At 38.7% G+C, this 23,002-nt stretch overlaps 1 protein-coding gene across 1 annotated transcript in view; it reads right to left on the bottom strand.

Annotated features, from left to right (window-relative positions):
• The window catches only part of LOC103815611 (gamma-aminobutyric acid type B receptor subunit 2), a 159,272-nt gene extending 151,153 nt beyond the window's left edge, over positions 1-8,119 (bottom strand). The window contains exons 1-4 of the mRNA XM_050971023.1: positions 8,041-8,119; positions 7,341-7,421; positions 4,135-4,285; positions 3,515-3,647 (exon numbers count right to left, since the gene is read on the bottom strand). Coding sequence (XP_050826980.1) covers positions 3,515-3,647; positions 4,135-4,285; positions 7,341-7,421; positions 8,041-8,119 — 444 coding nt within the window. The remainder of the gene's footprint in view (positions 1-3,514; positions 3,648-4,134; positions 4,286-7,340; positions 7,422-8,040) is intronic.
• Between the last annotated feature and the right edge of the window lie 14,883 nt (positions 8,120-23,002).

Genomic DNA, 23,002 nt, shown 5'->3' with positions numbered 1-23,002 from the left:
AATATCACAGCATTAGGCATATGCCACATATAGGAATAAATTGTTGAAAAGTAAAAAAAGAGCTGATGTTGCAAAGCATTTCACCTTCCAAACAGCACTACAAACAACATGCTATAGAGGAAACAAATCCAACAGAGTTCAATGTAATACCAACAATCTGGAAACCATGTTTCCTGAATTTGTGAGGACAGAATGATAGAATGGCCTGGATTGTAAAATACCTTCAAGACCAACTATTTGCAATCCCCTTGCTGTGGAAGGAACACCTTAGTAAACACAGAAGTTTTAAGAACCTCCTATAAATTTGCTAAAAAATGTCAGAATATTAAACAGAGACCATATATAACATATCCAATTAAGTACACTGGCTACTGTATATATACTGCTACTCTGGTGAGACCTCATCACTTCTGAAATACAGAAGACAGCGAGGGTGATTTCTTGGTTTAGACAGGGCATAACACTAACAACAGCTTTATAGCTTTGCATGTGCTTATAAAACTTGAATGAAAACCTTTACTTCCCTTCCAAAATAATATCTCCTTTCATTGACATATGGCTCTTCTCTGTGTCTGAGATAAAACTGTTACACCCTGATGACTTGCCTCAATGGCTTTTTATGATTGTTCTCAATTGTAACTGCTTTTTTTAGAGACTTAGCCACAGTCTGAAATAAAATGGGAATTTTAAACAAATCTCTCATGGCTAGAATGAGTAAAAAAAATCATGCATTTCAAGGGAGATGATGAAGACAGATTTATCCTGGCCTGATCCTATAAGCACTTGTACCTGAAAGCAGACCTTATGAAACCACTAAGCATATTGCCCACATGGGAATAGGGATGTTCATGACATGGAGCCAAAGGTATACTCTGTATCCAGCACTTTGATGGATGTTTTGAGGAGAGGAGGAGAGAGAAAAGAGTTATTCAACAGGTAAGTGTCTTTGCCTCCCATATCTATGAATATCCCAGCACTAATTCAGAGTTTTCTAGATACAGTAAAAGTGCAGTGCCACAGTGAATGGTACCCATGTAGAGATGATATCTAAGAGAAGCATAAGGTATCCCATTCAAAATAGCATAATTGGAGGAAAAATTTTAAAATAATTTTAAAAAATTTTAAAATGAGTAGGATGTTGGAGAAAAACCTCCTAATGGGTGGCTACTGAAGGATTTGCTGCATCTATGACTGCAGTATTAATTGATGACAGAGCTGAGGTTCATGAGATACATCAGAAGACATGCACAGGAAAACACAAGCAGAAATGCTTCTGTACTGAACTGAAAACCTGGAAAGCCAAGACTGAGGAGAAATCTCAGACTCTGCTCTGTTTATACAGCATTTAACTATGTAAAAAAAAAAAATAAAAAAAAAATCTCTGCTTAAGGCATGAGGTGATATTTCTTGATCAAAGTTTGGCTTTAGGACACAGCATTCTCCCCCACTCCTTTCCTTTATTGGTCACCTAAGTCAAGTAAGTGTTTTACTCAAGTGAAGATCTACCCCTCTATGGCAGACACACAGACCTAACATAATGTTTCAGATACAAACTGGAATAAAAGGAAGAGATACATAGGATTCGACAAAATAAGCAGCCCACAGTTAAATTTTGTTGCATTTAGAAAATGAGACTAGCAATTACATTTTGAGAGGCAGATTAGAGAAAATCAGAAGAAATGTTCTAGCTCAGAGGCACAGGATTTTGGACATTGGCTCATTTTTCAGAGTTAAGGCTGAGCTGTTTCACACGTAAAACAGGACTCAAATTTAGTCTTATTTAGTCTTATATAGCTACATTTGGTTGGAAATCTGTTTCCTAGAACAGCTAGATGCTGGTAAGTACCTCTGGTTCCCACTTTCCTTCTGTTCAGCAGTGCATGGCTGCTTCCAGAGAAGGGTTGTAGCCCAGTCATACAATGGCCTGCAGCCTGTCAGGGAACTCAGGAGCTCTGGATACAAGCCCCTCCAGACTGAGCAGACATCAAGACTAAAAAATTGCGTCCCATGCCACTAGATCCTTCTGCAGTGGAGGATGACAAAAGAATGGGGATTGACATCAACAATGAATTCCTTATGGCACTTCTGCTCCATCAGAAGCTATTTCACAAAAAAAGGACATAATTCCTGAATAAAAAATGGATTATATCATCTTCTACTTCCTACTGGCCCCATTGTATTCACAGAGTTATAGACTACTTTGTGAGAAGTGAACAGGATCATCCTTTTTAAATCTTTAAAGCATCACTTTCTACTAGCTGTAGTGAGAATCAGAGTTCTAGCTGTATGAAGACTGGATATTCTTTCCTTCTCCTTTCCTAAAGTTTTCCTAACGTCTCCTTTCCTAAGCTCCTACAGTTGAAGTGTCTGAAATACAGCTGTGTCCAGGCCCAGCTAGGGAAGGTAAGACTTTCCCTATACCTTCTCCCATCCTATGTCTTCTAGTCCATCTTGGCATGTGCTGTGGAATCTCCAGTGTTTTGAAATGGTCTAACTAAAAAGATCACATGGTGTTTCACTTCTATAAGGATTCTGGTCAGTATGGAGGGCTTCAGTTGACATATTGGGATGTATTTGCACCAACCAGCTTTAGGTATCCAACTTCCATGTTTTGAATTGTCCTTCTGAAGTAAAATTCCTCTCTTGCTAGCTATGACATCAGAAATTCAGACTCCTAAAAACAACAGGTGCAGTGATTTGCAACTTTATAGAGACATGAAGAAGAATCAAAATGATAGCAAAGGTAACTCCTAAGTATGATATTTTTAGGCAGCAAGTCGAGTCTTAGAATTTTTTGAGAAGATATTGGATAAATTTGAATGCTGTTTTGTACTGCTTCTGGAAGGACTATCCTATCCCTTTCTTTGAAAAGACATCTGTAAGTCAGAATAAGTGCATATTACATCAAACAATTATGTCAGGTTTCTAGGTGGACACATTTAATTTGGTTTCAGAGTTGCTTGTTTTAACTAGAATGTATTCCATAGGGATCTAGGCTTGCAAGAATTTATAACATAGCATGAAAATAGCAGTAGAAATCTTTGGAGAATCGGCCAAAGAGACTGACTAAAGAGATCTAGAGAAGCAGCAGCCATGTAGTTTAAAATAATATGGAATGTATAAAGAAGTAGCTTCACAGGTACTACAAGTTGTCCTGCTACAGATACAAAAATCATCTTTAGTAAATAATCTTTCTAGATATGACTTCAAAACAAGAATATACATCTACCCTTTCAGTCTGAAGTTAAATCCCAATGCATTTGAAATTTTCTATAAAAACCAGTAACAATAATAACAACAACAATAGGAACAACAGCAACAACCACCACCACCACAATGAAGCTTTGTACATGTTTTAGAATTAGGTCCTAGATAATATCCCAGGAAAGAGCTATGAGAATCAGTGATTTCATGGAATGACACATCCAACTACTGAACTTTTCTGTTTGCATTTTCTGTTTCCTGTAAGACTGAATTCAACAAGAATTGAACTAGAATATATGGAATTACTTACTGTGCAAAGTGTCTCAAATGTCTTTTCGGAGACGAAGGATCCATCAAGACCAAAAAGAAAAATAGATGCATAAGAAAGCATCCCTCCAAGGATAATAAGGTTGTTCATGTAGGGACTGGACATCTTTATTAGTCTATGGACAAAAGGTGATAGTGCATTAAAGAGGAAAATATTACTGCTAGGCTACTAGAGCAATAAAGACGAGCTTTTTGTAACCAGGCAAAGAGATAACTCTTCTAGAATTTCATGAAATCTAAAGGCATGCACAGTATTTGCTATTTTATACAGTTTAGCATTGTTTCAGGTTTTTGCATGCTTAGTAAAAGGACCCTCTCTTTTACTGATGGATTAATTAGCTAGGGTTAATGTTTTTAGCAGACAGTCAAACATAAAATAGTAAATTACACTTTTCAGACAGTAAAAAAGAATTTAAATACAGTCTGTTTCAATGTGAGTATATTACCCAGTGATTTCAATTAAATAGTTCCAAAATACCACCTTTCCACAGTTTCACGTTTTCCTTTCGTGTATATGTAGATAGATATATTTACATGACTGGTTCTACAAACACAGCATTAAATACAAAAGAATTTGTGATAGAAGTAACATGAATGTCTTACTTCTGATTTCTGTTTTTGATGTTAAAGAACAAGAAAGCACTGGCCATGATCATTCCTAGGATTGTGAGGGCAGAGAGGATGCTGTAGAGAGGCAGGGAGATTTTGCGCAGCTCCTCTTGTATAATTGTTTTGTCCTTCGGAGGCTCGACTCCTAGAATTACATGAAGGAAAAAAAAGGCTAAAGCTCAACCAGATGTAGAATTTCTGCAAGAAACTTTGCCTCACCTAAGTACTCTACCTTGAATTAGCACACTTAGTGACTGTGAACCACATCAGTAGCTGATGAAATCATTGACTTTGACAGACATATGTTAGTCACGTTGATTGACATGAAGATTTGCATTTCTGGGGCAGGTAAATATCCTCTTTGGAAGAAAAGACACAACCATACCCCAGTGCAGAACCCCATACATGCTAACCAGCCTAATTTTAAAGTAAATGAACTCTAAAATGCATACTTTGAGTGTAAATTTTACCAGGAGGTTATGCTTTTCTGAAACAATTGACAGAGCAATGAGTAGAAAACAGAAAGCATCATTTCTGTGCCCACTGGTGTTTCCAGAGCAAATTCTAACAGCCTGTCTGGAGATAAGCCTTAGTGCAGCATCACTGGGACAGGGATTGATGGGCCTGGGGATGAAATGTGCTCTTGAGCTGTGGGCATGGTGGGGGAAGTCCTGGGAGGAGGGAAGGGAGAGCTGTTGGTGCCCTCAGGATTCTATAGAAGGGAACAATATGGGAAAATGGATAGCCAAAGTTTTATAGGGACAGATCCACTTTGCAGATGTGGATTTGAGTGTCTGAACTTAAAAACTATGTTTAAAGCTGTGTACTTCATCGACAGTCAGCTCCAACTAATTAAAGGCTTCCTGGTTTAATGAGGAGAATCACTTTCCGACAACTGCAATAAAGCTCTGCATCCCAATATTCCCACACTCCATTTCATCTGCTTACTAAGTTTTTCCTTGGTTCAGGAGATTGACAAAAGGACTTTTGCATCACTGTCTTCCTCCAGAAACAGATTTGTGTGCCCTGCAGTTCCTGAGCCTGTCCTTTTGCATCGTCTTTCCGACGGGGCTGCAGGGGCCACAGGGCTGAGCAGCTCCTTCCACAGCACAGCTCCAGAAGCAGAGCTGTGAGTACCTGACTAGCAGCTGCCATGGCTAAATTTTACATCCACTCTGCCTTGCACCTAAAAGAACATTCAAGGATTTACACAATAAAATAGCTTTACCTTTAAGAGTTAAGTTGAAAGGATTCAGAGCATGGAAACTTGCTGTCCTTTGGCCTTTATGCCCAACTTTTCAGAAAAAAAAAATTCCTTTAGACACTTACAAAAAAGTGACAGTGAACGGTCCATTTGTTGATTTAATACTGTAGAAAAGTACCTGAGATTTTCCTCTTTCCCTCTACATTGAATGTATTTACAGTCGATGGAAATTCAAAAAATTAGACAAGTAGCAAGCCAAAAAACCAATAAAATACATGCCTGATTTAAAAGAACTAATACTAAAAAATAAAACTTCACCCTACTGTTTCTACACTCTGCAGAGTATATTGATGGTTTGTCTTGATTAAATATATAAACACACAGTGAGTCAACAAAATTTACTTTTTTGTGCACTGGCCGTTCAGTCCTGTTGCTTCCTGTTGCTGTGGAATTTTATCAAATGGTTGAAACAGGAACATTTTTACTACTTGCTATTTAAAATACTTAAAGTTACCGGGCATCCACTGACTGGAAGTCAGCGTCCTCCACATTGAATATCTAACTATCTCAATGAAAAGCTAAGATGAGTCAAAGGAAAAGATTCACTGTGAGTCACATAATACATCTTAAATCTACCATAAGACAGGGAAAAGTGGGTGGAAAGACCACCTTCAGATGTGGTCAGAAGAAGACCTTTTTCAGTCTTGTCCTGAAAAAAGACTGTACAGAGACTTTTCCCCATCATATACTGTCTGTAAAGGCGAAAAGTTATGAACAAATGCTATCTCCTGTAACTTGATTCATTCTACATATATTCTCTGGAAATTAATGAACTGAATCAATATTAAACCACATCATTAGTTCCTCCTTGCAGCAAAAATAATCTGCTGCTTCCCAGACTTTGGCAACCGGGACAGATTCTGCACTCTTCATTTCCAAAGCCTCATTCTGCAGAGACGTGAGAAGTTTGTTTATTTGTGTTGTTTTAAGTCCAGCAAGGGATATCAAAAGGAAGGGTGGACAGCTCCAGCAGATGGACAAGTAGTCATGAATGAGATCACTGCAGTGAAATCCACCCATGCTCATGCAATCCTCGGGTGTTGGGACACTGGAGAGAGGTGTAGTAGAGTACAACAGTACAACAGCTTGATGATCATCCACCTCACCAATCCCAGGGGAAAATCGCACAGAACTCATAAAGTCAACTTCACTTTCTCTCACTGAACTGCACCATAGCAGAGCTGAAGATTAAATCTTAAATTTTAGCTTTGAAAAGACCGTATACGCCTATATTCAACAGGAGACACCCTTAAAACTCATTTCAGCTCACACCTGGCTGCATTGACCACGTGCTTTTGAAACCATGGGTATGCTTGCACTCCAGCTGCTTGAGGGCCAAGCAAGTCCCCATCTTATATTGGAGCAGCATGGGATAAAAAATGGCAGGAAGATACAGCAAGAAATGCTCTATGCCTGCTGTGGGTCTTTAGAGTCCTGCTGGTCTGAAAACCCTCTCTGGCCCTGTTTCCCATGGGCCATGTTAAAGCCAGCCTTGGTGTCTTGAAAACCTATTTTCTGACTACCTATCAGACACCTCCCAAAGAAAAACAACTACCTCCTCCAAGTGTCTGCAAACACAGAACATGAGAGCATCCCTCAGGTGAGACGAGCTGGGGGAGTGGGAAATGGGGATGAAATAGAACATTATTCATTGGTGAAGAACCTGCTTCTTGAAATATCAAAGAACATTTGTGTACACATATAAATTTGATTTTGCCCTATCACTGGAATAAAAACCAAGTATATGATATCAAAACACTGCAATTTTCTGTTCAGAATTCTATTTTTTTAAAGGTCTTTTCCCCTTTTACTTTCTACAGTGTCACAGCACTTGATATTAAAAATCCTAAACCAGTTTCTTAAGAGCACATAGTCTTACAAACTACATGCAGCTATCTGTATCACTCCTGTACCTCTTTCCAGTTTTGTCTCCTACCTTGGAACCTGATGCTGTTGTTGATTATTACCAATGTGTCATCCACAGCATTGTATTCTCCCACCTTTACTTCTTTTTGTTCTGCAGAGAAACAAACAAGAGTGATTGTTTATGGCAGTTCACATGTTCTCAACTATTTAACTGATTTTTTCTTTTTTGACAGTGTATCAAAAGAAAAAGAAATATGAAAGAATAAGGCATGAATAATTAAATCAGAATGCCAGACGGCTAACATCATTAAAAGAAACATTTCTGGTACTTGAAAGAAATGTAAAGCATTTTTAAGAACTCATTTACATAATCAAAAAAATTCTATTGGACACAGTCATCTCCAGCTTAAAGATCACAGAGTTTCTTACTGGCTCAAACTATGCCACAGGACATTTTTCCTGGGAGAACACACACAGCTAAATCACACATTCCCCTCCCATTTAAACAACTAGGACATCTTGCTTTGTGAAGTATTTCCCAGGAGAGTCATGGTGGCAAGATCCAGCCAGTGTGGAGCAGACTGGCCAGTTAGCAGATATGATAGGAATCAAATCTCTTACTCTGAGTGAGAATTAGCAACTCATTAGTACCCTGACTGCAAAACACACTCTGTTATAAAATTAAAGCCAACGTACACTCGAGTTTAAATTTTACAGTTAGTCTCATCTGGTATTTTGGTACTGTCACCACATCTATGGCCTTCTTGTACCTGACAGAATAGAGTATGCAGATGGAGGAATTTGTTTGCTTGCTGCCTTGGACACTGTACCTGGATCTCCGACATGCATTTATCCCACAGCTTTGATAACATCTGGCATCAATTATATTCTGCTATTTTTGTTGTGCTTTTGGTATGGCTTAGAAGCACAGGAGCTTACTGAATTATCACTTTTACACTAAAACGTTTACATTTTGATGAGACTTACAAACCACAGGCTAAAGATTTAACCAGTGCCTAAAGATTTCTTGAAGAGCTGGCTCAGCAGAGACAAAAATTTCCTTTCAGGCCCCTCTGTCTGGGCATGCACAACCCAATTTACATTTAAATTCCAAGCTCATGACCTTATTTGTGACACTGATTTTGGGAGCTGATGATCTTGAGCTAGATGGCAAATTTGGAAAGACTGTATTTCACCCAACAGCTCCACATTAACCTTTTCTCCTTTCTCATTCAAAGTGATTTTGCCTGTTCAGCTCTGCTGAATAGAGCATCTAGCTCTGTTTTAGTGAAATCTACAGTCTGACTAATACTAATCTCAAAGGAGAGAGCTCAAAGGAGGCAAAAATTTCCTTAACACAAACTACTATTTTTATTGTTATGTTGTTATATTTATTGTTATATTTTTAAAATTGTCCACAAGAAATTGTAGACTGGGCTGCAAATCTGACAGAGGGTCCTAGGCTTCTACTGCACACCCATCAAGAGCTAGATTTTGAGTTCTGAAGACTCATTTGCCTTTCCCATGAGTATGATCCACTTGAATGGACCTAAGACTGGTTTGGAATAAAAGCAAAATGCCCTGGTTTCCAGCAGCAGTTGCACAAAGCCCATCCACATGTCATCAAATACTTTATAAGTTTATAATTTGTGTCACAGACTGAACTTTCATTGTGAAATAGATACACTAATCAATTCTCGACAAATAAAACATTCCCAGTAGTCATCTAAAAGCTAAAATGGTTAATGCTAAAACCAGAACCAATCTACTTCCATTTTTATTTGTAGCAAGACAGCTGTTGCCTGTAGATCTAAAACATCAAAACACAGCCTAGAGAAAAGAAAGAAAAACATCAGGATGCACATTGAAAAATGGTGGGCATGTTAGATACCAGATAGTCCACGGCATCTCCTGACAGCAAAAGGGGATGACATATACCTTGGTGTTGGTCTAGCCCCAGCTTCACAGCATCAGGCTAAAGCCCCATAGCTCTGATGAGCATAGAAGGGAAATGAGTAATTGCTCGGCAACCATTTCTGTATGGAGAGTTTACTGGGACTAGATGAGATGTGGGAAGCACAGAACAGGTGGAGAAACATGTACAAAAACCAGTGTAAATCTGTGGTCTGATTACAGTACTGAAATTAAGGAAGCTTTTCTGTGATTATTTCGTGTGACAGATGACGCCATTTCTTTTCAACCCTTATATATTCTTACACGGTTTCCTTCACAGGTGAAATAACACTGAGAATGTGCCTGTACCATAACTAGCTAGCCTGGGCACCAGGAGCCAACCCTTGTAGGAATGGAGCTCAGTATTCAGAGAAACAAGCTTCCAGGACAGCCAGAAGAGCAAGATTTTTTGACTTAGAAACCCAAGAATGTGGGAAAAAAACCCCAATATTAACTACCAGGAAACCACATGATCAATGCCTTGTCCCTTGCTAACAGGAAAGGACAGTTCATAGAGGACATGCCACACTTTATTGAAGCCAAGAAGAGCCATAAAGATATTTGATATCTTAAAGCAGTGACAACTGTGGAAATTAGTCTGTGAGGGAAATAAAACATACTTTTATTGAGAAGAAGGATATACTATCCATTTTATGGTGTGATTACAGGGGTGCTGAAGGGAAGACACAAAAAGGTTTCATGTGATCCTTTTTTCTCCCAGCAAGGACAACTACAGCTGCTGGTTTTTCAGATCCTCAAGCAAAAGTGCTGATCAGTGACAAAGCCACTTCCAAATATTAACTAAAGTAGGCAAGAAGGCAGGACTGTGGTTCTCTTCTCTCTTGCACAAGTCAATACAGCTAAGGATAGGACTGCAGGCTCACTTTTCCATATGCCATTCCCTTCAGCTGCCTTTGGAAATTCTGAATGATTAAAGTTAGTATAGTGTTTGTATAATGTAGCTCATATTTTTCAAACCTCTGAGTGTTAACAACAAAAGGACAGGAGAGAGTAGAACTCCTTCAAAGAAACACCAACAAAGTGCTTTTCAGAATTTGATGTTGGGTTCTTTCTGTAGTGCTTCTATTACTTTTAACTAGATCTTTCTGTAATCATAATGGAGATATTGTATTGAAGCTCAGAGTAAAACGCAGAAGAAAAATATGGGGGAAAATGTACTGGGGTTGTGAGATAACGTTTGTCAGTACCATGACAGGAGTAGAGAAATTTCAGAACTTGAATCTGAAGCTGTTCTTTCACAGAGGGACAAGAAAGCATAAAAACCAACCAACCCAGATAAAACTGGCCCAGAAAAATGTGACTGTAAATTATGCCTATAATTCTCATGGAATTATAAACAATCCTTATTGTTAATTAATTGTCACAGACTAGATTACTTTTATGGTCAAGATGAAATCCTTATGCCGACAAAAAGTGAGATATTCTTACAGGTATATTGAAATGTTTTTCTTTACATATTTTATTACAGAATTTTATAGCCCACTTTAAGCAACTCCACACAAATTGTCTCAATTAATTAGGTCACATTTCACAAAGTTAGTACAGAGGATTTTCAGAAGCATATCAGGTAGTTGCATGTTCTTGTTGAAAAAAAGCAAAAAAAAAAAAAAAAAAAAAATCCTGCAACTGATATCAGCTGAATGAAACAAACTTACCAAAATGCACAGCAGTATTATGATTGCCAGTTTGACTGTTATCCACTTACACTGAGAATTTCCAGATGAGACTATTCTTAGTTTCAGTTCCTTTCACTACATGTCATAATTTCTATTTTCACCACATTTTTGTAAGTGCACTTATTCACACCTCATGAAGACAGTTTCTACTGAAAGTGTTTAAGGATGAGAGAAATGCACTTGCAGTGCATAAGAGATGGGACAGATGGATTTCCTTTATTTTCCCTATGTAGACAATGCTGTCTAGCTTCCAATGGCACTGCATCTAATAACACCCTCAGTGTTAAGCTAATAGCTTAGCTAACTAACAACTAAGCTAATAGCACCCTCAGTTATGTCAGACTGACTGCAAATAACTCTCAGGGTGATGCAGTTTAGCCAACACAAAAATGTTTATATCAGTATAAGCACCAGTACAATTTATGCTTATAAAGGCCTCTCTGAAAAACCACTGTATTCTAAGAAGTTTCAAAAATATATATGTTAATATTCATATTCATTCATTAATTCCTATATGTCTGCTTGAATATATTAATGTAAAAACTATGTCTGTGCCTACCTACTATGTCTACCATAAAGCCAAATTACATGTCTGTCCTAACATCATTGCAGTGCCTAAACCACATGGCTCCAAATGAAGATTAAGGATTTCAAAGCTCATCATAGCTTACCATAGCTTGACACAACTAAGAACACTGCTATGCCACTGCAGCTTTTTATAAACTCAGAATTCCATGCACACTACAAAGAGAAATATGAGCAAGGGATGAGTATTCACTTTCCAACAAATATGAAGTAAATTTTAAAGTAAATTTAATAAACTTAGCATGGACTACTCTCCAGATAACTAAGGCTCACAGAGGTTTCTCATCTAGAGGACACAGGCTATGCTTGATTTAGAAGAAGAAGAAAAATAATATTACATATAGCTGGAAGCCTAAAAAGTATCTAGGTCTTTGTTCTGAAAAACCTTGCCTGAAAAAAGTGCTGCCTTCATGACTCCTCATTGAAAAGCTTTTCAAAATTTTTTTATAGAACCTCTCCTGCTCATCCACACAGTTAATGATCACTGTACTCCCTTAAACCTTCCTGTTTAACAATCCCTTCTCCCACTGTCCTCCAGATACCCCTTTTGCTTAACCATCCTAATTCAGTGGGAGTGATTAGATGCTTAGCCTTTTAGAGAATCTTGCTGCATAATCAAGCAGCCTGTCTCAGGAACCAATATTATTAAACCTTGGCCTACAACAGAACCATTTCCTTTCTGAGCATTATTCCTTATTCATGCATCACAGCTCAACAGGACTGCTGGCAGCTATAGGGAATACTTAGTCATCAGATCTCAGAAGAATTTTGGAAGAGTTTGCCTACAGGTGAAACCAAGCATAGGCCATAGGCACCTGAAATACTTGAAGAAGAGAATGGATGTAAAATTGCCAGAAAGATTTTCTGGCAATTTCATCTGGGGTAAAGTTAATTTTCTCCACAGTGGCTAATACAGGTCTGTGTTTTGTATTTCTGCTAGACATAGAGTTGATAATACAGAGATGGTTTTGTTCTTCCTGAGCAGAGCTTATATGGAGTAAAGACCTTTCTGCTTTCCCATGCTGGCAAAGGGCTGGGATGAATGGGAGGCTGGGATTAGACACAGCCAGGACAGGTGATCGCAGCTGACCAAAGGGATATTCCAGGCCATATGGCATCATGCTGAGGATGTAAAGCAGGGGAAAAAGGAAGAAGGAGGAAATACTGAAATGACGGCATGTGTCTTCCCAAGTAAACGTTACATGTGATGGGGCTGTGCTCTCCTGGAAATGGCTGAACAGCTGCCTACCCACAGGAAAGCGTGAATGAATTCCTTGTTTTGCTTTGCTTGTGTGCATGGCTTCTGCTTTTCCTATTAAAGTGTCTTGTCTTTGTGTCAACCCCTGAGTTCTGTGCTTTTACTCTGCCAATTATCTCCCCAGTCCTGCTGGTGGACAAGTGATCAAGTGGCTCTGTAGGGTTTGGCTGCTGACTGGGGTTAAACCACAACAGATTTTAATCTCAAATTTCAAATCAGTCTCCTAGACATGAATGAAAAATCATGCCACTGCACAAGTACTCACACTTTCAAAGACACATCTGACTTGTCTTAAAGCTCACCATTAGCAAGATATTGGCAACTCGTTGATAGGTTCAGTGCAGAGTGAAGGGTGCTCTGACACATTACATTATGGTGTCCTGAGGCTTGTCTCTCTCCAATTTAGCTTCTGCTCACACTCCCTTTTTAAGAGTGAATGCTTTTCTTTAACACTTTACACTGCCAGTCACCTGGCAATCATTTGTCACTGACAGGTCTTTGGTCCTCTTTCTCATTCCCTCCATTGCCTCCTGGGAAGGCTCCTGAAGAGATTATGTGCTGCACTGAGCGACAGCAATCCCGTGGCCAAGAGTGTTCAGAGAGCAAGTCATGGTAAGGAAGACTGGCCAAACACAAACAGTGAAAACTTTAAGCTGGAGGCTGAAAACTGATGCCAAAGCTGAGAACACTTCCCATGTTTCAATAAATCCTGTGCAAATTGCCGGCAAAGTCTCTGCTAACCTGCCCTTGTTCATTTTGAAAGCTGTTTCATGAAAGAACGATCTACCAAAAAACTGAAAATGCTGTCTCAAATGCCTTTACAATAATGAATGAAGCTAAGTGTCAGGAAAGCTAATTTCCTTCAGAATAAATACTGAAACATTTCATGTTGTGGATCATGTAGAAAGTCTTACCAAATTAATGGAATCTTAACTTTCATAATATATCCTTGTCAGACAGGACTGAGAAGCCTTTCAGTTATCCTTATCACATATCAGCAATAACCAACACCAGTTGAAAGTTTCCAATTAAAAAAAAAAAGAATCACAATAGAAGCTTATAAATAATGAATGAGCAAAACCTTTTTCATTCACTTGCAGGCAACCATTTCTTTGTTTAAAGACAAAAATGCTGAGATCAAGAATCACAGTTCAAATAAGGAAGAAAATGTCAGGTCAGATAGAAGATTATTCTTCAGCAGAAGCTGCCAGAAAAGAAAGACTCAAGGAAGAAAAACATGTTACCTTTGCAAGGATTTGAATTGTGACAGTTTTTACTCTTGTAATTAAAGTTTTAAAATTTGTTTGGCCCTAAGAAATGCTACTTCCATATTTACCTGCAGCATAGCTATTTCCTTCATTTAAAGATTTATTTATGTATTTTATTTATGAAATCCTAAATTTCATTGCTTTGGAAATATATAGACACAGCATACAGGAAATCCTGAGTTATGAAAGCAGTGTATGTAACAAGTGATAATTACTCCCCATAGCCAGTTCTCTGGCCATGAATTTTTCAGTCATCCAGAAAGCAAAACAGACAGAAAGGTCAGACCACACAAAGGCCAAGCAGGGTATCCTTACAGTCAGGATAAAAGCTAAGGAGTTTTAACCCTGGGTGTGTTTCACTATGTTAGTAATAGTTTTTTGCCAAAAGGACAAAGCAAGCAAGGAGCACATAAAATATCATTAAGTAACCTGAGCTCATACAAGGATTTAGAAATTTTGCAGTCCAAGAAGATTCTTCTATAAAAATTTCAAGAATTTACATTTTTATGAGCTTTTAAATATTATTTTTACTGATTCTTTTATAACTTTGTTTTCACCTTCCTTATTATACTTCTGTCTTTTACTTGGTTTGTTAGACTGACTTCTAGCTCTGAATGGAAACTTAGTAGTATAGTTCATATGGATTTAACACCTACAAATATTAAGTATTTATATATTATGTATCAAAGAAAGAGCTATATAATGAAATTTAAAAAAAGACTGTGTTTAAAACAATTATTTCTTTAAATGTGAAGTGTTAACACCATCATTATAGCTTTCATTCAGGAAACTGAGAAAGGTATAAACAAATATAAAAAAATGAAGGTAGATCATCCATGAAGCATGACAAGTGTTGTGCTGAAGCAAATAAACAGAGCTTACATTAATTCTTCTGAATAGAAGTTCCTGTTTCTTAGGATGCTTAATAAAGTCCTTGATAGTTTGAAATAAGATTGCTGCACATGAGATCATACTTTTTCTTGGATTTAATAATTGTAGCAAAAAATCTTGACTGATATCACACTGTATAACCTGAAATGTATGTCAGTAATTTGAATCAACTCTAGTAAGTAAGTGAAAAGATAAAAATATATATTGAAGTGGATATAGTATGATTATATTCTAGGATACATGGATATACAAGAACTGCAATATCTTAGTCTAGCCAAGGGTTGTTCTGTTCTACTGTTCATTGTCCTTTATTTATTTGATTAACTTTTCAGAGAATGTAAATCCTCATCATTCTGGGCGTTTATTTGAGAAAATAAACTATTCTTTAAAATCAAATGGTGTAATTATACATGTCTTATTTAATATTAATATTAATATATATATAAATCTAGCATGGTCTACAAAAATTGGTACTTTTTCCATTTATCATCCTGAGTTACTTCCTGGCAGAGTCCAAACCCAGCAGGCTTTTCTTGACTCAGAATTTACAATGGGAAATAACATTGTACATATAAAACTACAGGCAGCAATCATGAGAAGACATTTGCTCTATTAATAAATGATAACTTTATTACTTGTTGTGTCATACACTGGTCCATTTTCTATAGGGGTGTGTGAATGAATCAGCCTGTGCAAGCTTGGGCTGACTTCCCGGGAGAACTCCCAGGAGCTTCCCAGGTTGGAAAGGCCATCCAGGCAGTGACAGGTTTGGACATGGATACTAGTGATCTGCAGAGAAGCCCCCCTGGCAGCAGCCCAGGGCCCAGCAGCAGCTCCATCTGTCAGAGTCTCTCTGGGAGAGGGAGAACTGAAAGCAGGACCATGCAGAGAGGGGAGGTGGCAGTGAGAGAGGCAGTGGCCACGTTCTCTCGCCTCCTAGCTTGATTTCAGAGCACTGAAATGTCAGACACTGTGAGGCAGAATTCAAAATACACCATGACACTGCACTCATTCAAAGGTAAGGGACAGCAAACCACAGGAGTGCAGTGCACCCGTTTCAAAATCTATGGTGTTTCCAAAGAAACCCAAGATGACAGAGCATTAGTGTATCTACATCTTTTATCCAAGGAGAATAAATGCAATTATTATGTCCCTGGTGTCCTGGAAACTCAGCCTGAAGAAGCACAGTGTGCACTATCAGGATAGTCTGGCAAAAGAAAGATTTGAATCATTATGAAATTACCAGATTTTTTTTTTCAGTTACGCCAAAAGTTACTCATGAATTTCAATCAAATCCATCAAGCAGTGTCATTTAGGGAAGAAAAATCTGGAAATAGCACTGCTGTCAGTCTTTTCTGACTTACCAGGGTAAAATACACACACAGCTTAAAAATCAAGACACCCAAGACACTGACCTAATCCCAGTTTCCATCTGCTAGCTCAGCATTTAAGCTTTCCCTACAAACATGACAGATGATGTGATAGAAGATATCCTGACAGGAAAGACAGGGTCCCCAGGGACCTGGATGACCCTGACTCCAGCCCAGCTATATACTCTGATTGAATGAGAAAGGACATCAAGGTGACCTTTTCCTCCTCTGGTATGCTTAATATTCTAGCATTTAATTTGATTTTCTTGTGCATGCCCAAAAGAAATGTTTTGCTACAACTACCTAAGCCTATTACTTATGTAACTGAAATTCTAAATTCAATGTGTAATAGCAATGATTCTTTGCAGTAGACAAAACAAATTTTAAAACCCAAGTCAGTTACTTAGAAAGCCTGATGTGGTTACCTTTTCCCAGAGAGGCTTTTGTTGTCAGAGTGGTGATGCACAGCAGAACAGTTTGACAGTAGCCCTGGCCTGCGGGCAGCTTCAGTTGACCTACACACGGCTGCTGAGTCCCTGCCACCGTGTTTTCAGTGGCTGCTCAGACTTACAGGATGAGCTACATGATGCAGTTCTCCTTTTGAGGGCTGGTTAGCCCTTGCTAACTTCAATGATAAGCAAACTTAAGTGCACAACACGACAGAAATAAAAATGTCTCCCAGGGCAGAAGATGTGTGCTTGGCCAAAGGATCACGCCAGCATCACACCTCCCAGCAAGGCTGTTTTCCCTTGGCTTAGCAAGGCATGCCTGCTTTCTGGTGATCCCACACCATGCAGGGAAGAAACATAAACTCCATTCTGGCACATTTGGATGCATACCTATGATTATATAATTAGGGCCTTCCCCTACCTTCTGTCAGGGCTGTGTTCCCCCTCCCACCCCTGGCAGAGGAAGGCTCAGCACATGCTGAGCAGCCTCCCAGACACTGTGCCTGCTCTGCTCTAACTGAGAGGCCCTAAACCAAGATACTCTGGCTTATTCCTTATGTACTGCATCCTTAAACTTTGACAGAGTTAAGAGGGTGTTATTTAAAGGTTGTAGTTTCACAGCTACCAAGCCTGAAAACGCAGGAGAGCAGCAGCTGCTGTGCATATCATGTGTGTTAGATCTCAGCTACTCATCATGTCCTTGAATAACCGTTCTTGCCATTACACCAGGCGGCCTGTGAAAACACTGCAGCTCAGGAAGAGCATTCTTCATGATTCAGGGTCAAACACAAAGGCAGAATTCCCACTGTCCCCATCCTAAGGTACAAAATAAGGGAGTTGAGGCAGTGGAGATTCATACAAATTGGCAAATTCTATGCTCTTTCCTGTCTAATGATTTGTATAGTAGCTGCCAAAGCAGCAAGAAATGCAGTTTTGAGTTATCCAGGCTGGTTTCTTCCAAATACTTTATTCAGGACTTGTAGGGGAATAATTCAGGAAAAACTTTGAAGCAACAAAAAGCCCACTTGTGCTGTAACCTGCAACTACAAGTGAACACTTACTGAGATATAGGGGAGACTAGGAAGGCCCCCAAGTAGCAATACCCCCCCTAGATCACTGTTTCAGTTTCTGCTGCTGAGATGAACAAGACAGCTGTCACTGAAAGAGCCACCAAAAGCCAGAGACTGAGATTTTCCAGCTCTAGCCTTCCCCTGACAATCAGCTCTTCATGCAAAAGTCACATGGGATCACAGATTGGATTTGCCTGTCCACAGGGAGGTATGCTGCATTCCCATAAGGGACAGGCTTGTCACTGCTACAATTAGGGACTGCATTCTAGGGAGTGAGACAACAAGAAGTGTTACACAATTCCAGGATGCCTGTCTAACCCAGGAACTGCAGGATTCTTTGAGTAAGGAAAGTGTTTGCCTGCTTGCAAATTTCAGTGTTTTAGAATCATGGGAAGGGTACTTAAAGATCATCTGGTTCCAACCCCCTGCTATGAGCAGAGATGCATTTTACAAGTAGTCGTGGCTGCTGGGAAATTCCTCTTCAAAATCTATTTTTCTTGTCTGTCCTCATGAGGCCACCTGAGAAGTTTGGAAAGTTTGGGTTACTCACCAGGAGGAGGGATGCTGTGGGAGTGTAAAGACATGTAAAGACATGTGAGAGACCCAGAGCCTGGGGCACTGGCTGAGGGGTGCAGGTGGTGACCTCAAACACTGCAAGAGGAGAAAAAAATTACCATGCCCCACTCAGCTCTCACAGGCTTCAAGAGAAAGATGCAGGAGATGGAACCCACTCACCAGAGGCTGCTATCTACAAAAGTAGTGGTGGGGTTTCAAAGAACAGTATCCGAAATGTTTTGTGTGGCAGCCCTGCCCCGCAGACCCCTGCAAGGATACTTCTCACTCTATTAATTTCCACTTTATGCTTTTTCATTTTTTAATGTAAATATATGTGAATTGTACAGCAGCATGAGACCAAAGAAGTTTTGAAACCTAAGATAATGGCCAATTCAGAATTTAGCCCACCCTGATCCACACCTTTCATATTGATAGAGTTGTTAGATTTCCACCGTATCCTATGGGTACATTTTTAGTAGGATGAAATGTAGTCTTGAATTACAAAATTTATCACCACTACTATTTCATTATTTTTCATTTTAAAATCTAAAGATGTTAAAAGTTACAGGGGGGGAAACCCTTCAAAAATAATATTCTTTGCAAAAGAAAACTCATTAAGAAAACTATTTTGGTTTGGTCAGATTTGGGGGTTTTTTTACCTGTGAGCTGATCCTATGCTCAAGACAAAGAAACCACTCCAGCTGGAACTGGCTAAAAGTCAAAGTTCCAGAGGAATAACTCCTTTTCTGCTGCTTCAGCAAACCTCCACCTGTTTTAAGCTGTTTTGAGTAATCTCTTTGTACTAATCCACAAAAAAAAAAAAAAAAAAAAAAAAAGGAGGAGAAAAAAAAAAAGGAGGAGAAAGGTCCAACAGTGATTTCCTTTGAGCGCTAATTAGGAACAACGTGTTTTACTATGAGCAGAGAAATTGCTGTAGAAGACTGTCTAAGATACAAAGAACAGTTTTAAACTGAAACCCATTGATTTTATCTTTGATGATTGCTTTGAAAATTTTCGTAAAATATGGTATACGTCATCGTTGTGCTGTTTCATTTTAAATTCTGATTTCTTTTTCCTTTTATTTCTTCATCTGGAGTTTGAATAGCTACAGGAAGCAGACTAGCATTGAGAGAAAAACCCTGCCATGGAAAGCTACAGCCATTAAAATATAATTACTCCAAATAATAAAATATTTAATAATTAATATAGAACAGTTATATAATACACCTGACAGACAGCTCTGGAATGAAGCTTTGTGGCAAAGCTCAACCAGAGCACAAAAGCGTTTATGCATAAGCACAGCATTGTATTAGTGCATATCATTAAATACACTTCTCTAAGAGTTTCCAGAATTAAAACTGATACTTCAGGTACTAAGAGAAAACAATTTGACAAAACACTCCTAATTTCAGAGAATCTATTCTGCTCAGAAAATTGATAGCATACAGCAGCACTGTCTTGTTAGGACAGGATTTATGCCTGTAGGAGTGAAATACAATATAAGGCAAAAATCCTTGCAAAGCTGATTTAAAATAGAAAAGCAAAAGTATGCATTTTTTTCTCATGTATGAATATTGCAGTGTGAGACTGAAGAATGGTAGAATTTTTTAAATTATTTGGACATAAAATATTATATTAAATAACCCCCATAGGATGCACAAAACTTTGGAAAACTGCTGTATAAAATGGATGTAATGGGCTTTTCATTACAAGTGGGATCAAAAGTAAAAAAAATTCTAGTGCTTTAAATGAGAGGGACTAGTGTCTAACTGTTCAAATCTAATTTTTTGCCTTTTGCCTAAGACAACGTTAAAATTGTAGGTGTAGAAAGCTGAAGCTAGTTTGGAGTAGAGAGGAAGCAGAATTTTGGAAGAAGGTAAGGCTAAAAACAGTTTTAAAATATTTTTAAAAGCTTTTCCCTGAAACTGACTGCAAAATCTGAGTGTAAGTTACAAAAGTCAGTTGTCCCATTAACTTTATTTCTGACAAGTCTGAAAGTCAAAACCACAGTGATTAAATTATGACAAAGGGTTTTAAATCTTGCCTGAAGTGAGTGAGTACACAGTGCATATGCATCTGAGTAATTGCTATCAGTCCCTTGATATTTACAGAATTTGATGGAAATTTAAGTCATAGAATGTATCCAGAAGAAAAAAAAAAAAAAAACCAAACAAAAAACCCCACCCCCCCCCCAAAAAAAAAAAAAAAAAAAACAAAACCACCCACAAACCACAAAAAAACCTGGGACAGAATGATAATCTGTTGGTAATCTATCACGTGTTTTATAGAGTTACATACTTCACAATAAATCTTTAACTACCCAAATTTTAAGAATCTCAGTACAAAACTGTATTAAAAAAGTACTAAGGCACAAGTTTTGTCTCTTCACAATTGTTTTATAAACAATTCCTTCTTCTGATTCATGGAAACTATCAATGCAAGTCAAGTGCTGCTACTTCTTTTCAGTAAAAGATGTGAAAATGTTCTGTTGTTTTCCTGTGTTTTTGGGTAGGTACAGAAAAATTTGTCACAAATCTCTTGTTTCTAGTTTTAATTAACTTTGATTTAAACAAGAACCATGGGATGTAAGACAATAAAGATCAAAACTCATGAGCAAGCAGTAGCCACAAACATAGGAAGCACATCTGAGATGAGAAATCACACTTCTTGTGTGAGACCAGTCCCTGGATCTGCACTTGCATATTTGGAAATATGGCACCCTCAAATTCCAGGTACAATCTTTTCCTTATTCCTGATGCCCTCCTCACCTCAATGATGTTACCATCCGGCTTTCTAGAAGGAACAGAGATGTCCTGGCCATGGTCCTGGTAGAGCCAGTACCAGGAAAAAGAAGAGACAACAGAGGGCCAGGATTTATGGCTCATATTGCAGAGCTTTAGTTAAGATTTGCCTTGGGTTTAAGCCCACCCTGCTTAAATCACTTTTTCACTTAACCAGATCATGTTACTCCTCACTGCAGCAGTAGCACAAGTGAACATGGGAGAAAACACAGCTGCTGAACAGAACTGTGCTTGTGTTGCACTTCCCTCTGCACTGGCCAAGCTGCAAGAGGAGTGGCTGGCTCCTTTTCAATCACACCATTGATGGGGAGAGCACTGCTGTTTGGCAGCACCTCTGTTTGCCATGTGCAGCACCAACTTGCTTTGCCTTTGCTCTGCTGAATCATTTCTGGCACACTCCAGTGGATATATTTCTGGAAATGGAAGTTTCTTAGTTAAATGGAAAATATTCTATAACTCATGTATCTATTCATGGACTGTTTCTGCAGGTGCTTCTCAACCCTGAGCCGTAAAGGATCAGATGATTACAATTTACAGGGAAAGCATTTCTCACTTCTGGTATTGAGACCAGAAGTCTCAGTGGTATTGAGACCCTGACAACCTGCTGCATCACCTGAGTTGTTCCATCCCTGTGCAGAATGCCCCCATTCTTAAAGATTTTGAAGCTGCTGTTTTATTCAAAGGTAGCATGTCATGGGTTTTCTGGTATTTCTTGTGTGTGTGTGTGGGAGGCATGGTGGAACTACCAAGAAGACTTCATGGACTCTTCTGGACTAGCTATTGAATGGCAGCCCTTTCCTGCTCATGTTCCTACCCTGAAAATACTGAATTCTTTCACAGCTTTGACATGTGCCCCATCCCACCCCTTCAACATACCAAAAATACTTTGCAAGACCAGGAGAACTGACAAGAGAGACCAGAGAAAGACCAGAGAGCAGGCTGACAGGTACAGCTGTAGGACACACAGCTCAGTGGCCAGGTCAGGCAAGCATGCTGAGCCTGGTGAACAGCAGCAAAGGTGGTGGGAGGCACAGAGAAATGATGGGAGGACACAGGCACAGCCTCGTCATGCTTCATTGCCAAAGGGTATAGCAGGCAATGCTGGAGAGATTTGAGCCCTGAGACACAGCCCTGTTTATCCTTAATGCCTGCACACCTCCAAAAGAAATATTACATACAGAACTTTTCACCTGTTGGTAAGTCCCTAATGTCATATCTAAGTTTCTTAAAACAAAACAACTATTTTACCCTTTACCATTTACCAAAACAACCATTCTCTACCATTCTGAAGTTTTCCAGAAGAGGTCCAAAGAGAGAGTTACAGGTATCATTCAGCCAGGTCCAGTTCAAAAGTGGCAATTCATCAACAGAACAGCAGTAACTACTCAGATTGAGACTGTTTTTTATTAAACTGTCTTTCTGAGTTTCCTGATTTTGCATATGAAAATGAAGTAATGAACAAACAGAAAATATACACTGATACTGCATTTTTGATAATGTATAATTATTTTTTTTTTTAACTTGGGACATCATGTTCTCAGACATACTGTTTTAATTTCCTGCAGTAGGTCTTTCCATACCTTAGGAGATTTTTACAGGACATGCTGAAAAACCTCTGTGGATGAAAGATAATTGCATTCAATTGGAAACAAATGCTGGATCTATAATGATCTTGCTTGTGCATTGTCTGTTTCTTTCAATAGCTGATACTGGTTTTGTGAAAACCCACTCACTGACTTTAGTAAGAGAAATTGGGTAAATCTGTTTTGAAGAGGTCCAATTTCCTGCTTCTCTTTTCTTAATAAAAACCTTCTTTACACCCCATACAAACCTTT

This window comes from Serinus canaria, chromosome 2 (genome assembly GCF_022539315.1).
Source record: "Serinus canaria isolate serCan28SL12 chromosome 2, serCan2020, whole genome shotgun sequence".
In the NCBI taxonomy this organism is placed as follows: Eukaryota; Metazoa; Chordata; class Aves; order Passeriformes; family Fringillidae; genus Serinus; species Serinus canaria.
The sequence above is the reverse complement of the archived record's forward strand: the minus strand, read 5'-3'. Positions and strand labels throughout refer to the sequence as shown.